This window comes from Ostrea edulis, chromosome 5 (assembly GCF_947568905.1).
Source record: "Ostrea edulis chromosome 5, xbOstEdul1.1, whole genome shotgun sequence".
NCBI classification, from domain to species: Eukaryota; Metazoa; Mollusca; class Bivalvia; order Ostreida; family Ostreidae; genus Ostrea; species Ostrea edulis.
The window spans coordinates 65330705-65354460 of NC_079168.1; the positions used below are offsets into that span (position 1 = coordinate 65330705).

At 36.5% G+C, this 23756-nt stretch overlaps 3 protein-coding genes across 3 annotated transcripts; 1 reads left to right on the top strand and 2 right to left on the bottom strand.

Moving 5' to 3' along the window:
• Positions 1–850: 850 nt before the first annotated feature.
• On the bottom strand, positions 851–16987 carry LOC125649613 (DNA-directed RNA polymerase III subunit RPC3-like). Its single transcript, XM_056165145.1, has 15 exons — positions 16817–16987; positions 12611–12872; positions 11919–12077; positions 8181–8251; positions 6362–6475; positions 6180–6272; positions 5620–5697; positions 5250–5303; positions 4492–4550; positions 4197–4263; positions 4023–4106; positions 3657–3758; positions 3048–3097; positions 1131–1268; positions 851–978 (listed from the first exon to the last, which is right to left on the bottom strand). The coding sequence occupies exons 1-15, from the start codon at positions 16961–16963 to the stop codon at positions 888–890; spliced, it is 1569 nt and encodes a 522-aa protein (XP_056021120.1). The 5' UTR covers positions 16964–16987; the 3' UTR covers positions 851–887.
• An 85-nt stretch (positions 16988–17072) lies between these two features.
• Positions 17073–21588, bottom strand: LOC125649611 (zinc finger protein 236-like). The gene is made up of 2 exons (XM_048877271.2): positions 20806–21588; positions 17073–20312 (listed from the first exon to the last, which is right to left on the bottom strand). The coding sequence occupies exons 1-2, from the start codon at positions 20981–20983 to the stop codon at positions 18352–18354; spliced, it is 2139 nt and encodes a 712-aa protein (XP_048733228.1). The 5' UTR covers positions 20984–21588; the 3' UTR covers positions 17073–18351.
• A 252-nt stretch (positions 21589–21840) lies between these two features.
• On the top strand, positions 21841–22665 carry LOC125651068 (papilin-like). Its single transcript, XM_048879663.2, has 2 exons — positions 21841–21903; positions 22165–22665. Exons 1-2 carry the CDS (start codon positions 21841–21843, stop codon positions 22663–22665), a joined length of 564 nt encoding a protein of 187 aa, XP_048735620.1.
• Positions 22666–23756: the final 1091 nt, after the last annotated feature.

Sequence of the window (23756 nt, forward strand, 5' to 3'; positions counted from 1 at the left end):
CATAGAACATTGCAAATACACATTTATCCTCAGCAATGAAATACACTAATATTCTTTAGTATTTCTCAATGTTACAGAAGCACCAATTAACAATTGATGAAAGCAATAAATGATTTGATGCACTCCATTATTGCTCTCATAAATTCAATTGAAGAGCACATTTATTGTTTGCAAAATTTGATTTGGAGCTAAGAGCATCTATATATGATTTGATGATCTCTTTAATTCAATGAAGATATCTTTCATTATTTATGATTTTATATAAGGAATTAATGCGTGCATAAACTCTTTTAAAGAGTGCAACAATTCAGTTAAAGCGATCATTAATACAGTAGTGGATATTTTGAATTGAAGATGTCTCAAATTAAATAATTTTTAAAAGGAGTAAATTCAATGCCAAATGAAAGTAGTAATCTATTTTACAGTTGCGAATCATGACAATTCCCATGATATTAGGACATTGGGTTAGGAAAAAAATGACGCTTTGTGTATAAAGCCACCTTTTTCAGCATCAAATTTTTTTTATTCTAATACACATTAATCATATACCATTGAATTGAGCAAATCCTAGGCTTTTAACCCAGTTAAGTTTTATGGAGTTTAGAAACCAGACATATTTTGACCAATAATATACCTTCTCATTTGAAAAATCCAATCATACACACTGCGAAAAAAAACAACCCAATAAATGTCCAAATAACAATGTGAATTTTTCCAGTAAATTATTCTCCCCTATAGGTCTTCTTGTTTGTTGCCCTGAATAGATCTTTTCACGAATGGCTAGTCTCGCTGAATTATTACATGTACTCATAATGAATGTTCTTGCAAATAAAATGTGATTTACAGTAAATAAAAACAAAACTTCTTTATTAAAATAATTTTTATGATCATTTGTCCTTCTGTCTTTGTTTGCAATATAATAGATATGTTTCCAAAATAAATATGCCTTCACAGATTTGCAATTCACTTTGGTCCAACCTGAAAGAAATCAACAACATTTATTTGGCATCATGTATTCCGGAATATCATTATTAAGAGTTTTATCATCATTATTTACATGTGTAACTACACTGTATTCTAATAATAATGTACTTCCACACTACTGTTAATTTTTTTGGTGCATGCCTTACATTTGAATGCTGCGTCGGACTTTGTTGATTTGCTCCTGTTCTGCAGGGGTTATGGTTGTTAGGATCTCCTCTCGCTGGTCGGCGTCTTCCACCGAGGCAGCAATGGCCTCCATTCTCTCTTGTTTATCCAACAAACGTCTACAACGAAATAATGATAACAGATTTGTGTACAGTGAAATGTTGGATATTCTTCACTTTCAGTTGAAGCATCAGTCTTAACGAGGCCCACACAGTACAGCCTTCATACTGAGGAATCATTCAAATTCGTGGGGGACAAATTTCACGGATAGTTTTGTACATTGAAATATTGTAAAAATTGTGCATTTCCTCGCGGTCTGAAATTCATGGGATACAGGTACCCACGATATCCATGAGAATTGAGACCCCACAAAATTTAGTGATTGAAAAGTACAATGTACATGTATATAACCAGGAATTTACAGTCAAACCTTGTTATCTCAAACTGAATGGGGCCGATAAAATACTTCTGAGATAATCGAGGGTTCAAGATAAAGGTTAAAATATATAAAGAAAATGTAGTTGACCTCCAACTCACTTTTGACATATCCACGGAATTCGAAATATTGATGTTCGAGATAATGAAGTTCAACTGTACATGATTAAGGTAAGAAAAATACCACTTCCTAATCACCTTGTACGGAAGGATGTATTTGTATCCTGTTATCTATTTATTAAGAAATTTATAATTTACAAACAAGTCATTCAAACAAATCTGCTAATAATGACCAAAAAAAAAAAAAAAAAAAATCTAAGAGGCCCATGGGCCACATCGCTCACCTGAGTCACCTTGGCCCATACTTAAAGATCACATGTAAAACTTTGGTCCCTATTGTGGCCCCACCCTACTCCCGGGAGCCATGATTTTTACAAACTTGAATCTGCACTATGTCAGAAAGCTTTCATGTAAATGTAAACTTCGTTCTTGAGAAGAAGATTTTTAAAGGTTTTCTCTATATATTTGTATGTAAAAATTTAATCCCCTATTGTGGTCCCATCCTACCCCTGGGGGCCAAGATTTGAACAAACTTGAATCTGCACAATGTCAGGACACTTTCATGTAAATTTCTACTTTCCTGGTTCTTGGGAAGAAGATTTTTAAAGATTTTTTCTATATATTGGCATGTAAATCTTTGGTACCCTATTGTGGCCCCATCCTATCCCCTGGGGCCATGAATTTTACAACTTTGAATCTGCACTATGTCAGGAAGCTTCCATGCTAATGTAAACTTCTTTGGTCCAATGGTTCTTGAGAAGAAGATTGTAATAGATTTTTTCTATATATTAGTATGTAAAATTTTGATTACCTATTGTGGCCCCATCCTACTCCCGGGGGGGGGGGGGGGGGGGGGGCATGATTTTACAAACTTTAATCTGCACTATGTCAGGAAGCTTTCATGTAAATCTCAGCTTTTTTGGCCCAGTGGTTCTTGAGAAGATTTTCCTTAAAGATTTTCCCTATTTATTCCGATGTAAAACTTTGATCCCCTATTGTGGCCCCAACCTACCCCTAGGGACCATGATTTGAACAAACTTGAATCTGCACTATGTCAGGAAGCTTTTGAGTACATTTCAGCTTCTCTGGCCAAGTGGTTCGTGAGAAGAAAATTTTTAAATGACCCAACCCTATTTTTGCATTTTTGTGATTATCTCCCCTTTGAAGGGGGGCATCACCCTCCATTTGAAAAAAATTGAAAGCCCATGACCCAAGGATGCTTTGTACCAAGTTTGGTTGAAATTGGCCCAGTGGTTCTGGAGAAGAAGATGTAAATGTGAAAAGTTTACGCTGACAATGACAGACAATGGACAAATTTTGATCAGAAAAGCTCACTTGAGCCTTCGGCTCAGCTGAGCTAAACAAAAAACTTGAAGAAGGATTGTGATAAAATCCAAGATTACCTGTGCTCATTGACTTCTGTCTCCTTCTTCACCATAGCATTGTACAAAGCCTACAATCAAAGAACATAGTGTTGTACAAAGCCTGCAATCAAAGAACATAGTGTTGTACAAAGCCTGCAATCAAAGAACATAGCATTGTACAAAGCCTACAATCAAAGAACATATTGTACAAAGCCTACAATCAAAGAACATAGCATTGTACAAAGCCTGCAATCAAAGAACATAGTGTTGTACAAAGCCTACAATCAAAGAACATAGTGTTGTACAAAGCCTGCAATCAAAGAACATAGCATTGTACAAAGCCTACAATCAAAGAACATAGCATTGTACAAAGCTTGCAATCAAAGAACATAGTGTTGTACAAAGCCTGTAATCAAGAAACATAGCACTGTACAAAGCCTTGTAACACCTATACTACAACTGATTTACCTTGTAACACCTGTAGTACAACTGATTTACATTATAACACCTATACTACAACTGATTTACCTTATAACACCTATACTACAACTGATTTACATTATAACACCTATACTACAACTGATTTACCTTATAACACCTATACTACAACTGATTTACCTTATAACACTTATAGAACAATAGATTTACCTTGTAACACCTGTCCAGTACTACTGACGCCGCATCATGAATGTTGACTGTAAAGAGGTAGTATGTTCTGGAGGGGGCGTGGTCAGGAGTTTTAGATATTTCCTAAAAATATTGCATGAATATATTAAAAATAATTCCCAATAATTGTTTCATCTTTATTGTAACATTGAATGTTACAAATCTTTTGAAACTTTTATCGCAATACAATATCTCAAGAAATCTAAGATGTGATGCATTGATTTACAAGCAATTCATCAAAACTTACTGAGGGGATGACGTAGAGACTGTCTAGTAAAACTACTGAGGGAATAATGTACAATTTAGTAAAACCTACAGAGCAGATAATGTGCAATTCAGTAAACGTACAGTCGTGGTAATGAAGTTCTCGGAGAATAATGTATAAAGCAGATCCTTCGCTTCTTTTGCAGAAATCATGACAAAATCTTCTATCTGGAATGGAGTCCTTTAGTAAAAACCCATGACGATCGTATTAAAAACCAATTGGTTAAAATAAAACCTGTCTTAATTCTCTATACATACTTGCTTTTGTTCCAGATGCTTTTTCAGAAGTAATACTCTAAAAATCCTAAGACATTTGGAACCAAACCTGTAGGATATATAATTTGCAATAAACTATGAGTAATACCAGGTGTATTAAATCAAAATCCTCCTGTTTGTGAATATTGAGTAACTTATGATAATATCTTAAATTCCTGTTTAAATGGAATTCAATCGGGTAAGTATTCAATGACAATTTTTGCATGTCTATTTTGTTGTGTTAAATTGGTCACAAAAATTGCAAAATTTCGATATGTCATAAATAAGCATGAGTTACCTTTCCTGCACTACAGACTCGATGTGAGCTTTGGCCAGCTGGGTAAGGACTTGATACATGTATAAGATTGTCAAGGATTCAAACCCGTGGGACTATTCCTTATTGTCTAAACTGTGGAAATTCATTCATGCACTTAACCACTACTTCAGTTCATATGAAATAAAACTTCACAAACTGTCTTTATTATTGAAAACATTTTTCAAGTACATGTTACCTTGCACAAGTTCTTTGAAGTGAAACAAATAATTCATAAGATACCATTACATATCTGTAGATCCCAAGCCACTCTGATGAGATAATCACCGTATACCCTAGTATTATTTGGGGACAATCTTCCCAGAATGAATGAATATATGCTGAAACAAAGTTTGTGTATTTACGGGTGTAAATTATTGACGAGATGTATTTTGTGTGATTACAGTAAGAAATAAAGTTTGTGTATCTAGGGGTGTGAATTATTGACGAGGTGTAAGTTGTGTGATTACAGTAAGAAATAAAGTTTGTGTATTTACGGGTGTGAATTATTGACGAGATGTACCTTGTGTGACTACAGTAAGAAATAAAGTTTATGTATTTACGGGTGTGAATTATTGATGAGATGTATTTTGTGTGATTACAGTAAGAAATAAAGTTTGTGTACTTACGGGTGTGAATTATGGACGAGATGTACATTGTGTGATTACAGTAAGAAATAGAGTTTGTGTATTTACGGGTGTGAATTATGGACGAGATGTACATTGTGTGGTTACAGTAAGGATACTGACAGAGTACATTCCTCCTCCGCTGTCCCCGACACGAGACAGGAAATTGGTCTGGAAAACACAGCAGACATTAGCTCTATCAGTGGGGTAATCCAACAGACATCATTAGACAACAAAGGCATCAATAATACAAATGTTTTCTCTCCTTTCTTTCTATTGCCTACATACAAGTAATTTCTTTTGTTAATTTCAAACTCAGAATGCCAATATTGTCATAAATTACACATCAATCCTACTTTTAGAAAAATCAATGATTGACCCACTACAATGAATCAATTCAATGTGCAATTTTAAATACCTTCTTCCTCACAAAATGAGATTTATTACCAATCACAACTTACTTAAACACATATTTTTTTTTACTCACGGAGTCATCGCAGATAAGAGATAAGTATGTCTCTAACAGGGGGCGTGTCATGAAGTCTTTAGGCAAAGCATTAAATATCTAAGAAGAACAAGAAAAGTATGTGTATTTGACAAACATTATACCTATTCTAGGAGACTGGTAACATTATGTGAGAGAACACAGGAAATACTCTCTCATTCCCCTGACTGTGACATACAGTGCAACTTATCCAATCCAGATCTCATATAATGTAATACATGTATTTCATACCACATGCATTTCATCATTAATCTCTGACCTAAATATTTGAATTCTGTTATAAAATATATTATGCTCAAAAAGTTTTGTAAGCATTGGTAGAATACATTCATACCAATCAATTACATGTATATGACAATTTACTGTAGATTAAAAAAAGGTCATATCATACAAATTCCTTCTTTAATGAGGACACTAAACATTTTTGCACACAGGATTGTACAATTACATAATCTACAGTCCTAAACTAAACGTGATTATTTGGTACTGGGAGTATCCACTTGAGACGAGATCTTCTGTACTGGAGTTAATTTTGTAGATACCTCAGTAGCAGATATAGGAGTAGTGACCGTGGCCAAGCCCGGAGTCTTCACTTCACTGACCCGCAGCAGAGTCCTTAGTACCTCTCCAGCATTCTACAACAGAGGAGAAGCCCTCAGTGACATCATTCATTTCAGGACAGAGCTGTAAATGCTGTTTATATAGCGCACCGCTGGGGACTCACCCGATCAATCTTGTTAGAGATGGCCTGCACCATGGCCTGGTCACGGAAGTGTCCACGGAACCTGTCACAGTTCACTCTCCAAAAAATTCCATCGCCCCCGTCATCGCCTGGGTCCTACCAGACAATTTACTAATATGTATTAATTCAATCATCACGCGACTAGACCAGTTCATTTTGTGGGGTGTTTCATTCCACACAAGAATATGAGTTTTATTCAATCATGAAGAAACAAATAACCCTAACACAGAGGTGTCAGCAGTGTGCATAATGCAGAGAATTAATCATAGCATTATCAGGCTTTCAACATTTCTACTCAGTCATCTTTACTCGATATGTACATTCATCTACTACCTCTTATTTTTCTTGTACTCACTATATAGATTTATCAACTACCTTTGATATTTCTTGTACTCACTATATAGATTTATCAACTACCTTTGATATTTCTTGTACTCACTATATAGATTTATCAACCACCTTTGATATTTCTTGTACTCACTATATAGATTTATCAACCACCTTTGATATTTCTTGTACTCACTATATAGATTTATCAACCACCTTTGATATTTCTTGTACTCACTATATAGATTTATCAACCACCTTTGATATTTCTTGTACTCACTATATAGATTTATCAACTACCTTTGATATTTCTTGTACTCACTATATAGATTTATAAACCACCTTTGATATTTCTTGTATTCACTATATAGATTTAGCAACCACCTTTGATATTTCTTGTATTGACACTCTTGTTATTTTCCTATTAGCTTTTTTCTTTGAAAAAAAATAATTATCTGTAAATATCACATGTCACTGCATGTAAATCATTATGAAAATTTGATTACAAAAATATATAATGAGTATTTTATGGTACAGTCAAACCTCATTATCTCGAGATGGGACCAAAAAAACTTCGAGATATCCAAGGACTCAAGATATCAAGGGTAAAATACTTAAAGAATAAGTGGTTGGAACTTCCAATTCACTTCTGTAAATTGACATATCCATGGTATTCAAGATATCAGTGTTTGAGATACTGTTCAACTGTAATCAAATCTTTTTCAGATTTATCATGAAAATAAACCAAATACTTTACAGTCCATTACACAGTTTTGGTAGTTTTAAAAAAATGCATGCTCTCGGCTCTGTGTGTACCCGAGAATACGCCGGTTTCGAGATACACCCGAGTTATTTCCCTTTGGAGAACTCTCGTGTATAGTGAGGCACGAAACAATTAGTTTACACGCGGGGGTTGGACTAATATTCATCACTGCGTAAGTGAATGTACTCAGTAAGTTTCTCTTACACTGTTAGATCACCCGAATTCGACTGATACACTAACTAAGTAAGTTATAAGTATTTAGGGAGTAATTAAATACAAAAATTCTTATCATATCACGTTATTTCATTGGTCATAAGTACCATATCAAAGACATTACTTGCAAATATGACATTGCTTTTATTTTTCCACTTTAGGAAAACATTTCTTTCGATATTATTTTGTATTTCCCACATTTACATATTAAAAGAGAAGCCGCTTTTAATACATTTCATCATTTTTCTCACTGACTGTAGGTCCACTCTGTCCCACTTAGTCATTCAAAGTTCCACTAAATGCACCTCCTACACAGAAGAGTTCGTATCTCGAAACTGGTGTATTGGTCATTCACTCTATGTAATTCACCATTCTTGAGGGGGGGGGGGGGGCTAAATTCATTGATATGTTAACACCATGAAAACAAGGAAATTTACACCATTTGCAAAATAAATGCAATTTATATTAGTGACTTTTCGACAGTAAGGTAATATTTACCTCTTCCTCCAACTTTGATCTTTTGGCTGGTGGACCATCATCATGTGACTTTTTCCTCTTTCTAGACAGATCTAATAAAAATTTATTTGGTAAACAGCATAACAAATATAACTAGTAATCCTAATTGTTCGCGAACAATTAGAGAACTTTCCACCTTTTCAGTGCTTTTTCTTGAAAATTCATTTTCAAATCATTTTCAACTTTAATACTTTTTCACTTTTATCGCCTAACCGGACAACGCCTAAATCCTTTAAAAGGAAGAAGAAAAAAAAGGAAAAAAAAACACTTCCGACGGTCACCCATCCAACTACTCGTCACGATGAATGTTGCTTAACTTCCATCATGGCGACAGACTCTCTACCACTACACCAGACTGACTTTCTTAATAACAAACAAGTCCAAGTGAATTATAAACTGTTTAGGGCCACGAAAGCCATTGTTTAAAGGCCGTAACATCCAAAGACAATAAATAAAGGAATTTTAAGGGTTTTCTTGTTGTTTTTATGTGTCTTTGAACGTAGGACAGGCGTCAATGTGCATGGATATAGTGTGCTTTTAGGAGGACGTGCCGAGAGACCGCAAGTTCTGTTGTGTTGTATTGTGGACCACCACGGACTCGCACCGGGATGTGTGTGACCTTGACCTCCTTTTGAAGGTCAAGGTCATCGGTCTTCTTGCAAGTGCTCCCGTGTCTCTAGGTCTATTCCTGTCCAAGTTAGAAGCTTAAATAACGATATCGTAGATTTGCAGGGGCAATAACTCTGCTCAAGGGGTTCCGGTTCCCTTTGGGTTACTTCTCACTGCAAGGGAGTTTCACTGGGAACTCCTCAGCGAAAGTTTCGTGTCTCTACGACTTTCGGTTCTGGAGGAGTAGCGATAACAAGGTTTTCAACGCGCGTCGCCACAGTTTGCAGAGGGGTCAAAATTGAGAGTTGTCATTCGTGATACGGAGACCCGTCCAGAATTCCATGCTGACCCATGTGGTATTTTACTGCTATCTGAAGCGGGAAAGAGGGTATAAAAAGTGCCATTTTCTGGTCTTTTGGGATGACCTTTGACCTTGACCTATTTTTCAAGGTCAAGGTCACCCGACCCGTTCCAGTGGGTTCGGTGTCTCTACGACGAATGCTTTAGGAGTCGACAATTTCTTACGCAGAAACCGTAAAACACGAGGGGTACTAACTTCCTGAAAGGGTCCTCGAATCCTTGGGTTGAATTCCCATGTCAATTGGACCAAGTCACCTCTATGTTCTGGAAAAGGTCGGATGCTCCTATCATTCACGGTTTTCGAGAAGAACCGATAACAAGGGTTTTTCGCGTAAAGTCCTCCAAGTTCGTTAAAGGTCAAAGTTCAGTTACGCAGGGTCAAATGTCAAGATGTCGAATAGGATGGACAACATTGTTTTTCGATAAGTCTTAAGATGTCAAAAGCTTCTCGCGGCGGAAAGAAAAGAAGACAAATAATAATAAACAGAACAATATCAATAGGACTTTCCACAGGAAGGTGGAAAGCCCTAATAAAAGCTCTGCAAGGTGGGACATATTCCCTTGCAATGAGTGTATTCAAGCTTTTTCTATGAAGTCTGTTAGTGACCTTGACCTATGACCTTTTGATCCCAAAATCATTAAAGTTCTTCTCTTGATAACAAAGCTAATAGTGAAGTATGAAATCAATAGAACAAATATGTGGCCTGTAGAGTGTCTGCAAGATTTTCCCATGAAGTGCTGAAGTGATCTTGACATTTTGACCCCAAAATCAATGGGTTCTTCCTCTCTTGATAACAAGCTGCATGTGAAGAAGGAAATCAATTGAGCAAAAAATGTAGTTGGTAGAATGTCTATAAGCTCAACGTTATACACACATACACACACACAAACAGTCCTGTTACTATTTCCTCTCTTGCACAGGATAATAGTACTTGAGAAACAGCATTTTTCATAATTTGATCTTTTGGTTGTTATCAAAATGATATACTTGTGCAGGCTATCTAAATACTGAAGAAATATTTCAGTAAACAAAGAAACAAATTTTAGCAAATAATGTATTACATGTACGTACTATATCCATACCGTATATGCTCCAGTCTATGCGAAAGTTTTTTGGACCACACAGGACATTCGGTCCTGTGTAATCAATGAACACACCGGACCGAACCAAATTTTGTCAGACTGAAAAACCTAATGTAATAAAGTGAAACACGTGAAAATGCAAAACCAAGGAAATCTTATTTATTATACTATACCTGGGATCCCTCCCGCATAATACTTTAGACGCCCCTTGCGGTTTAATCACATTCATTTACGTATCTGGATTTGTGTGATATTTTTTACTTATAACAAACATTTAAATGACTCCCCGTCAAAATAATAAAGCTTAAAACCGGATACTGAGACATCGGACATTCCGGTCCGGTGTAAAAAATGACACATCGGACCTGAGGCACTGCACATCAGTTAGGTCCGACGTCTTTCGCATAGACTGTATGCTCGCCTATAAGTCGGATGTTTTGGAGTTGAATTTTGGTCCAAAACTCTATGTCCAACTTATAGGAGTGTCCTAAGATTAGTATTTTTCTGGACGGCGTAATGTATAGCCTAGTATTTTTTAAACAATAAAAACAAGGACGAAATAAACAAAATAGTAAGTGTTTAATTTGTTGAGAATGAAAATAAAATATCACTGTCATATCACAAAATATTATTGGAACACAGATAAATACATAAGAGCATTGATATGAAATTTATTTGAAATTATCAACTGATTTTTTAAAAAAGTTAGACCGAATTATAGATGGGTCAGTGGCAATTCCCTCCAAAATAACCTAAAAACTATACAACTGACTAAAGGTGAACCGACTTATAGGCGAGTATATACAGTAATCATACAGAGAAAGTCAGAACTATCTGACAAACTGTACAAGGATTAAATCAGGACTACCTGGTAATCTGTACAACGATTCTTCTGTGTGGTCACTTACCTGGCAATCTGTACAACGATTCTTCTGTGTGGTCACTTACCTGGCAATCTGTACAACGATTCTTCTGTGTGGTCACTTACCTGGCAATCTGTACAACGATTCCTCTGTGTGGTCACTTACCTGGCAATCTGTACAATGATTCTTCTGTGTGGTCACTTACCTGGCAATCTGTACAAGGATTCCTCTGTGTGGTCACTTACCTGGCAATCTGTACAACGATTCTTCTGTGTGGTCACTTACCTGGCAATCTGTACAACGATTCTTCTGTGTGGTCACTTACCTGGCAATCTGTACAACGATTCTTCTGTGTGGTCACTTACCTGGCAATCTGTACAACGATTCCTCTGTGTGGTCACTTACCTGGCAATCTGTACAATGATTCTTCTGTGTGGTCACTTACCTGGCAATCTGTACAAGGATTCCTCTGTGTGGTCACTTACCTGGCAATCTGTACAACGATTCTTCTGTGTGGTCACTTACCTGGCAATCTGTACAAGGATTCCTCTGTGTGGTCACTTACCTGGCAATCTGTACAACGATTCTTCTGTGTGGTCACTTACCTGGCAATCTGTACAACGATTCCTCTGTGTGGTCACTTACCTGGCAATCTGTACAATGATTCTTCTGTGTGGTCACTTACCTGGCAATCTGTACAACGATTCCTCTGTGTGGTCACTTACCTGGCAATCTGTACAACGATTCTTCTGTGTGGTCACTTACCTGGCAATCTGTACAAGGATTCCTCTGTGTGGTCACTTACCTGGCAATCTGTACAAGGACTCCTCTGGTACTATCATCTCCAGACCTATCACTTTATTGGAAGCAGATTTCACTGGATCCAGACATCTTTGTAGAAAGTGTGTCTTCACTAAGTTAGAAAACTTTTCAGACACAAAGTTCTCTGAAATTTTGGGTTTTCCTACACAATGATAATAAACCATGAGTTTTACTAAAACACATTGATGTAGTTCACTTTTCAGTATTAAAAATATTTTGTGGGAATGACATGATTTAAGATCTACAACTATGACATAGTTTTCACACTAGTTTGCCATTATGATGTCATAAAGTACATAGTTGTAATTATTATGGCTCTTTTCATTCAAATATATATATTAAAAAAAAAAAATTATAATTTTGTACTGAAAAAAAAAACCTTTTATATATATGCACAAAGTGAACCCAATTTTCTTCAATAATGCATTAACATACATTAATTTGCTCATTATAATGTGTTTAGTCAGAGTAGTTTTCAAAAAATAAACACTCATTGACATTCAAATAAACCAGACATAATTTGATTCTAAATTGTTTTAGCTATGTTCTCTCAATATCTAGGAGCATATGCAAAATGTTAAAAATTCTTCAGCTTATTACCTCCCCTTGTCATTTTAATATACCATGATAAAAATACTCACATTATGTTTAATATGAGTTTATCATGTGTCATACCTGAAGTTTCAAGTGCCTCATTAAATCTTTGCATCACCACCTCCACAACTTTTGACATTTGAACTTGCCCTCTTTGCAAGATTTCTTCAAGTAAAAGTTCAGCTGCATCGCCATACAAAGTCTTGGCACAGTAAATGTACTTTGGAAACCATAACCGGTTTAATATCTCGTCTTTCTTGATTGAATATTCAATGAAACCCTTTTTGTGCTGTTCAAATGTCACTATATTTTGCTGAATTAGAATGCACAAAATCTTCTTCACCTGTAACAATTTCAAACCTTGAATTATTTCTTTGACCGTATATAGATGCCAGCACATTTCTAAATCAGCCAAGTGTGAAGATGCTGGCATCCTTGGCTAGTGAGGATGTGTACCACAATGGGTTTGTGGTTGGAAATTAATGCCCACCCGACCTGCCCTATTTCTCAGACTGGCAAGCATAAAATTTCATACGATAGCCTGGAGATCGAGCTAATTTTAACAGTCAGTGTACAACAAATCTCAGGTATAAACTTTATTAGTAAATTCATTCATGTAAATTAATAAAAATGAAAATCAGGACTGGCATATTTTGAACAGGGTTGGCTACTTTTGAGTGTAGCCAGCCTGTACATGTAACTGGCTCATAATTTCACAAGTTTCCACTCCTGGTAAAAGACAATCTGTGATACTAAGATATGGACAAAAACCCTCCAAAGGAATGCTTCTAGCAGCAGAACTGTAGCTTTTTTGGAAAAGAGACTTTGGGAAAGATCAGAATAAGTTCAGACCAACCTATTATAAAAACTTTAGATTCATTTATGCCTCAACTTTTTCTGTCAATTATTCAGGTCTTATATCTCCATAAATTTACATTTCCATCTCAAGACCAAACAATTCTGAATACATTCACTTCACTACATTTGTGTCAAGACTTTTCAACTGTATAGGGTTGGGTTTTTTTCTTCTTCATATAATGGGTGTGGCCCAATTTCAACACCAGAAATTAAAGGTCCAAGCATTACATTTCAATTTTATAGAATTATAGTAACCAGTTTCGAGATACATCTGAGTTATTTCCCTGGAGAACTCTCGTACATAGTAAGGGACGAAACTGCTTGTTTACATGCAGGAGTGGGACAACTATTCATCACTACATAATTGAATGTGCTCAGCAGGGTTGGGTGGTTAAAACTGCCCCCGGTTTTAACCAGTGGTTTTAACAGTCCCGGTCAATACCCTCCAAGTGGTCAATACTGGTCAATTGTAATTTAAACTGTCCATTTTCATATTTTTGTACATTTCTTGCAAAGATAAAGATAAATTAAGTCTTTTCACTATATGGATCAATTGTTGATTAATATTTTTCATTAGATAATCAAATGTAATTTCATAAGTTTAACATATTTGGTTTGCTGAAACTGACCGAAATATCTTCAGTACCTACCAGAGGGTCACAGTTCTATAGCATAGCTTGACGATTGGAGACATGCAGACCTCTTAATACATGTACCTGGACAGATTAAGAATAAAAGGTAGCTGGACATTACCTGAGCCCAGGAAGCAGAGTGGACAGGTGTTAATAAACATTGGCTGGGACCAGAGATGACCAGTGTGCCTGTTATTGTTATGAAAACATCACCAACCCACCCCCTCAAATGTTTATTCAACAGTTAAAATGAAGATTGATGAAACAATACTTATAGCTGGTTCTTGTTAAACTAAGGAATTTGAACAGAAACTTTCATATCTTCCCCAATTCAACAGAGTCATTTGTACATCATTTATTTAATATTATGACTTATAAGTATATTATAAACTGATAGTGCATGTTATGAATTACAGTATTTACATGTACCATAATGGTCACTTCAACATTTAAAAAATAACACAGACTATAATGACCAAATAATCTTCAATCGACCAGTATTGACCAATATTGACCGGTTTTAACCAGTATTGACCACCGGCCCGGTCAATACTCATATTGACCACTTTTTTGCCAACCCTGGACTGCTCAGTAAGTTTCTCATACATAGTTTCATCACCCAAATTAGACTGATACACAAACTAAGTAAATGATACGTATTCGGGAAGTAATTAAATACATGGAATTCTTATTGTATCACATTGCGTTGCTCGTACGTATCATAGAGGGTGAAACCCTCACTGCCCAAAAAGGCCTTGAGATCGGAGCTCTCCCTGTAGGTAACAGGTTTATACATGTTTAAAAGGAAAATATAGAAAACTAATGAAAAATTAAACCATACCTACGGAACTTAAAAATTTTGGTCCCAATAGCATCAATTCGAATACTAGCGTGTGGACATGTATTTCTCCCTATTGAATCTCGTGTACACAAGTTCATGTCATTCTGAGATGTTACATAAAATCCGTAAAAGCATGTAAATCTTATTTTCTTAATCACATATATAATCACTTCTCAATTAACGTGATAACAAGTACCATGTCTCCTATGTTTGTGAATTTGCTAAAAACCGATGCTGAATATGACATAACAATGCACTGTTTACATCAATTGCATTATGTTTCCTGTGTTCAATGAACAGGCAGATCAAATGTCAATTAAAGTTAGGAGGATGCTTTGACAAAGTGTTAGGTGCTAACTTTGGGATGTTTTTTGTTACTGTTATGGATATAGAATTTATAGATGCCAATATACTTTTTGCTTCGCCCTCAAACACTTCACACTGCAAGACATATTAGTGATAGAGAGTTAGTTTAACAGTTAAATTACTTTTTGAAGCGAAATGCAGTGTCACCTAGTTACACATTTAATTGCAAGGACCAGCCAAATCCAAACTGTGTAAATTTTAAGACACGAAATATGAAGGAATGCTCCGAGATTCAGTAATGGTGCCAGTCCAAATATCTAGCTGAGCCAAATCTCAGCCAAGGCTAGAGGCTGGTCTATGGGAATGTAGTCAACTGAACATTTTTACAGGTTGTTTTATGCTTACCCCAAGTCATTCTTATTTTATCGCAAGTATCTTCTATTGTAACTTAAATTCCATTGTTCTGAGCCCTATAAATTTGGCCGTTTACTAAAAACTCAGGGCCTTTCTTTGTTGGTCTTCGGACCAAGCTTTCTTTTCTCGGTCATTTCAAAGTAATACTTTTTCTTCACTCATTTCTATTGAATATACTACTTCTATGTTCAGTTACGGGGGGTTAGAAAATGTATTTATTATAAACTTCTAAATGCATATTTTCATTTAATAAATTAAAAACTGCGTTTCTTTCTTGTTATTTTGGAACTACACTGAAAACTGAGAGCCAGTATGAACATGGGTTGGAATTCAGTGGGACTCTGTCCTTTATATATACTACAGGACCAAATGTAACAAAGTAAATGCAAGGGATCAGATTGGGATTCAAACACTGGCTCCCTGAATCTCTCATCAGGTGCTCTACCATTTGAGCATTCTGGCGAACAGCGATTGAATACGTCTGCATGACCGCTAAAGAATACTTACTGATAATTCAGTTTTAATTAGATAGGGGCCAATCTACTTTACTTAATTATGTAATGTATGTCGATTTCAACAGGTTGGGAACACTACCCCTACAGCGAGATATTCTCGCTAAAACGTGATTATCCCTCTTTAGCGAGAAATAAACATTACCATAAACAGGTGTTTTGGCATCTTTATTGAAAATAATGGAAAATCCCGTGCAACGCTGAATAAGTGCGACACACACTCAACATGATGCGAATTGATTCTATGAAATTGACAACAAAGTCAAGAAATCTCATATCAAAGTTGCTGCGTAAGAGGGAAGCAGTCTGAAATCCAATACACATCGTGAGTGTTTTTGTTTTGATTTATATATTTGCAGAAGTATCAGACATTTTAGCATTTTTTCTTCTTTTCACGTGAATCACGAAAAGATGTACTCCGCGGGTGTTTTTCTCTGTTGTACGCGATATATTTATTCTCGCTAGAGAGGGATAATAGCGTTTTAGCGAGAATATCTCGCTATAGGGGAAGTGTTCCCAACCTGTTCAAGATTCTTCCTCGCAGTGGCATTAAACTGCCATCAATGCAAGGCAGCTCTCATCAATAAATTTTAGGCTAGCTTTTGTTTTTTAAGCCTCAATAGAATTGAAAACTCACAACTGGCGTTAGCTTTCATAACATGATAAAAGTTTGTCAAGATTCAGATTGGTGATGCAACAATTCGGAAATGCTCAGTTTTCTTACCTGTTCGGTTTCTATATTTAATTCTGTTGCTATTAATTGAAGATGACACATAGATTTTTGTAGTAAATATTTTCCAACAATAGACGCCTGCTTCCCGAAGTGCTGAAACAAAAGGAACCTGCAAACATCGTGTTGTCTTCGAGTCATTTTTTCAAACCGGAAACTCTGATCTAAACTAATTAAAGAACCTATAACGATAACCGCAGAAGTTCCAATTCAAGCTAAGATTTATTTAAAAGAAAACAACTACAGTACATATAGCACAAATAATTTATTGGAATCATTAAAGAGTATAAAACACTTGTACATAAATTAACAAATCATTGGCCAAATGTATGATCTATACAAATAAAAATATTCATAAACTTGGATACGGTAATATACTAATAAATCCATCGAGCTGAAAAAAATAATCAATGTATATATATATTTCTATATATAAAAGAAAGAAACATGAAGGTGGCTCACTACACCCTGAAATAGTTTCTCAAATCAGTATGAATGGATTTAATCATAAACTATATATAAGTAAATATATATGTCAAAAAGGCAGAAAGTAAATTTGGTTAAAAATATGATTTTCAAAAATTTATTTTAACACATATGAACAAAAGACTCTGCCGGATTTGAACTCAAGATCTGCAGTTCACCAGCCCAATGCTTTAACCACTGAGCTATGATGGTAAACAAACAAATCGATCAATACAAATAATTTCACAAAACATTTAAATCGCCACCTTGTGACATGGTGTCATACAGAGAATGAGCTTTAGTGTAGTAAGCTACCTTAAATTATGGCCCTAGTCCCATACTTCATATGAAGATTTTTAAGTTTACTTTATTTACTAAAACCATGTATTTTATATTACCATCTTACATTCATGAGATTGGTATATTCTCCTTGCTACAACATTTTGATAAAAATAATTATAGCACATACAGTAATAACTGGAGTTCCATATAGCATGTTAAATGCTGAAACAAAAGGTAGCAGCAAACACTGTGTTGTCTGCTTGTCATTTTTTCACATTAGAAACATTATGTTTGTGACTAATTAAAGAACATTCGATGATTAATAAACCCTACATCTCTTTTCCTTTGTCTGCCTCTACCATAATAAATAAGATGTATACACTCCTACCTCACAAACCCAAACTTTTGATAGAGCAATGCTTCACAGTAATAATACCAATAACATTTACTACAAAAAAAGGTATTTATAAATATCATTTTAAATTGACTTTCATAGATGGAACTATTGTATAAAGATTTGGCTCCATTTTATTTTTAATCTTCTTGAGAAATAAAACACTATAAAACAGCAAAATCGTAGGCTTACTACTGAAAAAAATATATATAGATAGATATGAAAATAATGGGAAGAAATCTTATATAAAATGTATCTATGTGAAAAAAATACAAATAAGTAGAGTATTTCCCATCGTCGCAAACCTTGCCTACTGTCTCTGTTCACACAAGGTACTCCCAAACTCAGTAAGCATGGCTAGCAACGATGAATAGTTCCCTGGATATCATCATTCCTGAAATTGTACTAATGGCCTTATACTTCCATTTTTGTCATAATGATAATGATGGACATCTTTGACATGTTTCTTCAAATTATCTTTCCTACTATATACACTTGAACACATAGGACATTTAAAGCGAGTGCCCATATGATTGTAAACATGACGGCGTAAACAATCCTTAGAACTGAAACGGGTGCCACAAACTACACACCAAAGTGCCCTTCCCATCACATTAGTGTGCAAGGTTTGGTGCTCCATAATGGAGTCTCCCGACTGTAGGTATTGCTGACATATACTGCAGATCAGCGCTGTTGACCCAAGGACGCCACGTTTTGGATGACCAGAGGATGTTGGCATATTTAATGAAGCAGGTTCACTTAACGAGTTCATGCCTGCACATGAAGCCTGCTCTGAGGTAACTGTGCTCTGACTTACATCACTATTTGACATCTGACTTAAATTTTCAATGTCAATAACATCACTAAGGTTATAACCTTGGTTAGAAAATAAAATTCTGTTGCTTGCCATTGCTAGGTCATTGTCTGCTGCAGTATCTGGTACTAGGGACAGAGAATGATCATCAGCTAAGGCATGCTCTACTTCTGGTGCTTGGTACAGTTCAGATTGACTAAGTGGCAGGTACATGTTAACTTCTTCTTCTTCATTGGTCCCTGGATTGATTTGTTCAGCATGGTGCCTAATTACATGTTTTCTTATGCTTTGTACGTCAGAGAATTTCAATCCACAAGAACTGCAGTTGTAGCTGACAATCCTTCCCTCCTCTATCGGATTTCCATCTTCAATATCCTGATCTACATCTATGGGATTACTAGATTCTTCCTGCATGTTCTCGGCAGGAGTTTCGTTTATTTCTTTCTCATCTTCAGATGCCTTTTCTTGCTTCACTGACATGCTTACAACCCCAGCATATTCCTGTGGTCCTGGATCAGAACTTTCCATATTTTCTACTATTTCACAAAACTGTTCAGCCACTACTTTATCTGCAGCATCTCCATCATCCGATGGGTTTGCCACTTCTGGACAATTTGACTTATCCCCCTTACTTTCAGCATTTTTACTTTTATTGCCCCTTTGCAAATGTCTTAGCATATGTGTTCGGAGATTATCTTTTCTTCTAAAGGTGGCCTTGCAGAAAGAACACGGATAAAATGCATGACTAAAGTGTCCTAAACAATGTCTTTTCATATTGGAGGTGGCTGAAAATTTGGCTTTGCATACTGGGCACTGTTGTCTCAGATTATGTAACCTACAATGTTCTCCCACTTGTCTATATGTTTCTAGAACTTGATGGCACACAAAACAATGCAAATCAAATCCTCTACGCTTCAGGATAATCGACCTGGAATTTCTTTGGGAGGAATAATGGTGTGATGACCGTTGTATATTGTGGGAGTATGACGATGAACTCGACTCTCGGTCACTCGTCTGGAATCTTTCAGCCTGACCTGGCAGGCGGGATAGGGATATCATTCTTGAAGTACATGGATTGTTTTGCACCTTCATAGACTTTTGGTTATGCATGAACTTTTGGCGTACAGATTGAACACTGGGATTAGAGCTTGTCTGCGGTTTCATTTTCGTCATTTTTTCTGCTGGACTGTCTTCAACACGTTGCCCGACATTAGTATCAGTCTCTGGAAGAGACAATTCTCCACTCAGGTCTACTATAACTTTTCTAGCTGTGAGGGTGTCCTCTTTTGAAAGGTTTTGATCGTTATGGCTAAACTGCTGATGCTCTACATCCGAACCACTCTGATGTTCTATACTCTTCTCAGAATTTTGTGGCTGGGAGAAATGTTTTTCGAGTAATTCGGCAAATGGAATACTAATAACCGACAAGGATGATGGTACCCTCAACTTCTCACTGTGATTATATACAATATCTGGTTGACCATTATGACCTGTTTGTCCATGATATTCTCCAAATTTATCAGCTCCAGTAAAGCCTGCAAATATATAAAAGTTTGAAGTTAATTAAGTCAAACAATTCCTCCAAACTGAGGTTTGAACAATATGGAGTTCCAGTAACAGAAATAGACACCAGGTAAATCAACACCCATCATAATCAACTGACCAACCAACACCTTTAATACGTCAGCACACAGCTCAAACTACTTGTGTACTTGTAGCTACACCCGACAGAAGGGGAACTAAACCAGTTTAAGAGACAAACACTCCTGTTTCAATCGCACTTCATTAGTTTCTTGGAGCGATTTTGTTGCTCTTATTACCCCTTATATATGTATATGTAAAGGCAATTTCACCGTGTGCAAACATAAAGGCATCGGCAGCATACACAGATTTATAATTTTATATGTACAACTACCCACACTAATGCCAGTCCCAACAGAGAAATGATCTTTTAAGTGTCGTTTTCACTCGCTCCCAAACATTTGAAACTCATATTGTAATTTCATTTAATATTCGTGATAGTCTTACTTTGTCGGTGGGTTTGAGAATTTTTGCACTGCTCTGTTAAAACAGGTGGTTGAACAAACAGAACAGAAACAGCGCCTATGATTTTAGATCCCGTTTGTGGCAATTCATGTTTACAAAATACAGATATTTCTTTGCTGTCACCATCAATTTCAATATTCGCGAGACCACAGATCGTCATTTCTCTTGACTAAAAATATAGCATCCAATATTTTGGTGAGTTTTTGTGTTTACCGGAAGTAAATAATACTATCAAGGTTAGGCTAAAGACCGGCCGAGCATATAACTTGGAAATGAATGTTTTGAATAAAAAAAAAAAAAAAACAAGTTTTCAACGTTACAATAATTCTTGTTTTAAATCTTTTTGATCTTATATACTGATATAACATGAATTTAATTGTCTATCATCACTATGACACACAAAGAGGCAATTAAATAAAAATAATGAAATAGAGATGATAGATGAATAAATGAATAAATAGATGATTATTAATGAAATATAAATTCATTAAATTTTGTTCATAATACGTTTACTTTGAAAATGGAAAGCAATCTCAAAATACAAGGATTGTGACAACTGAATAAATGCTGGGTTTAAAAACAAAACAAAAAAAACTCTTGTTTTATTCACGGAAGGGGGGGGTGAAACTTGAAACTACCGAAATTACAGGAAAATCCCAAGCTTCTAACCTGCAACAACCCTTTTCACACTTCAACAAGATGTGCTTGTGAAACACAAATGCCCCCGATAATGGCCAATTCCAAAGATGGCTAATGTCACAAGGACAAATATCTTGGTACCGGTAGAAAGATCTTGTCACAAGAAATGCTCAAGCGCAATATGAAAGATCACATATTTACCATTTCGAAGTTATGACCAATTTCATTTTTTTAAAAGTAGGTCACACTTTAAGGTCAAGGTCACAGGGTTATAAAATGTTGGTACCCACGGAAAGGTCTTGTCACAAGGAATACTCATGTGAAATATCAAAGCTCTAGCACTTGCTGTTCAAAGGTTATTTGCAAGTTTCAGACAGAATGACAGACAGGACAAAAACGATCTTCCTACCGATCTTCGATCTCGGGGGCATAAAAATCCCGGTAATAATTAGTTTTCATTCATATTGAGACGTGAAGGGCTATAAATATGGACCTATGCTTGGCAGTTTAAAAAGATCGTACATGTAGCAGTGTTGGCTCTTACTGAATATCCGAGAGAACCGTACGTCACCTTCACTTTTAAATGCCGAGTGTTTGGTGAAGAAACAAATGTTACCAATATTTACGTCGGCCATGGCATGAGCTGCTGATCTGCAAAGAGCTGAAAGAGAAAGAATCACAGTGCAACCAAACAAACAATAGCTTGCAAGAACTACAGCAGAAGGATGTCGTGGGACTACAGCAGAAGGATGTTGTGGGACTACAGCAGAAGGATGTTGTGGGACTACAGAAGAAGGATGTTGTGAGACTACAGAAGAAGGATGTTGTGAGACTACAGAGAAGGATGTCGTGGGACTACAGAAGAAGGAAGGATGTCGTGGGACTACAGAAGAAGGATGTCGTGGGACTACAGAAGAAGGATGTTGTGGGACTACAGAAGAAGGATGTCGTGGGACTACAGAAAAGGATGTCGTGGGACTACAGAAGAAGGAAGGATGTTGTGGGACTACAGAAGAAGGATGTCGTGGGACTACAGAAGAAGGATGTCGAGAGACTGTAGTAGAAGGATGTCGTGGGACTACAGAAGAAGGATGTCGTGGAACTACAGCAGAAGGATGTCGTGGAACTACAGCAGAAGGATGTTGTGAGACTACAGAAGAAAAAAGAAGGATGTCGTGGGACTACAGAATAAGGATGCCGTGAGACTACAGAAGAAGGATGTCGTGGGACTACAGAAGAAGGATGTTGTGGGACTACAGAAGAAAGATGTCGGCATAACCAAGCAAACAAACAGCAGGTACATAAGGGAATGCAAGAGAATGATATCAGCACACACGAACCAAACAAACAGCAGGCCTGTGAAGGATATTATCACAGATCAGCCAAACAAACAGCTGGCCTGTAAAGGATATGAGCACACACAAGCCAAACAAACAGCAGGCCAGCCAAGCAAACAGCAGGTCTGTAAAGGATATCAGCACAGACCAGACAAACAAACAGCAGGCCTGTAAAGGATATTAGCACACACCAGACAAACAAACAGCAGGCCTGTAAAGGATATTATCACAGACCAGCCAAACAAACAGGAGGCCTGTAAAGGATATCAGCACACACCAGCCAACAAACAGCAGGCCTGTAAAGGATATTATCACAGACTAGCCAAACAAACAGGAGGACTGTAAAGGATATCAGCACACACCAGCCAAACAAACAGCAGGCCTGTAAAGGATATTATCACAGACCAGCCAAACAAACAGGAGGCCTGTAAAGGATATCAGCACACACCAGACAAACAAACAGCAGGTCAGCCAAGCAAACAGCAGACCTGTAAAGGATATTATCACATACCAGCCAAACAAACAGCAGGCCAGCCAAACAAAGAGCAGACACGTGGAGAACTGCATGAGTAAGGCGTCATCACAGGTGAAGTGAACAAACACACAAGACCGTACATGTGCTGTTATTTACAGAGAGTTATAACTCTTGTATAGGCCTTCCGACACTGGTCACAGTTATACCTGTAGGGAGTAGGGACTACAAGATACATCACCGAGATCAACTGTGGAATATACCTATGAGAACATCAATTGGTTTGAATGTCGTAACTGAAACAGAACAGACAGAAACTAACACCGAACCGCAAACTGATGTACTCAGCGGAGACGAAAAGACCATTCAAAGGGGGAATTAAACAGCTGCAGGAAGATGTAAAGAGAAAGAGTGAAAACATGTAAAATATCAGGAGTTGTCACAGCCGGAGTATAGATAATCAAGCTACAGAAAAAAATCTCTGA

What these genes read in the sequence shown, in the direction of transcription:
- LOC125651068 (XM_048879663.2), top strand. Translation starts at nt 21,841, where the DNA reads ATGACAGACAGGACAAAAACGATCTTCCTACCGATCTTCGATCTCGGG. An exon ending in TCGGGGGCATAAAAATCCCG is followed by an intron (nt 21,904 to 22,164) that starts GTAATAATTAGT and finishes AACAAACAATAG; the next exon opens with CTTGCAAGAACTACAGCAGA.
- LOC125649611 (XM_048877271.2), bottom strand. Translation starts at nt 20,983, where the DNA reads ATGACGATCTGTGGTCTCGCGAATATTGAAATTGATGGTGACAGCAAA. An exon ending in TTCTCAAACCCACCGACAAA is followed by an intron (nt 20,313 to 20,805) that starts GTAAGACTATCA and finishes ATATATTTGCAG; the next exon opens with GCTTTACTGGAGCTGATAAA.
- LOC125649613 (XM_056165145.1), bottom strand. Translation starts at nt 16,963, where the DNA reads ATGACTCGAAGACAACACGATGTTTGCAGGTTCCTTTTGTTTCAGCAC. An exon ending in CTCCTATATCTGCTACTGAG is followed by an intron (nt 5,698 to 6,179) that starts GTATCTACAAAA and finishes TGTTCTTCTTAG; the next exon opens with ATATTTAATGCTTTGCCTAA. An exon ending in GAGTCTGTAGTGCAGGAAAG is followed by an intron (nt 4,264 to 4,491) that starts GTAACTCATGCT and finishes TATATCCTACAG; the next exon opens with GTTTGGTTCCAAATGTCTTA.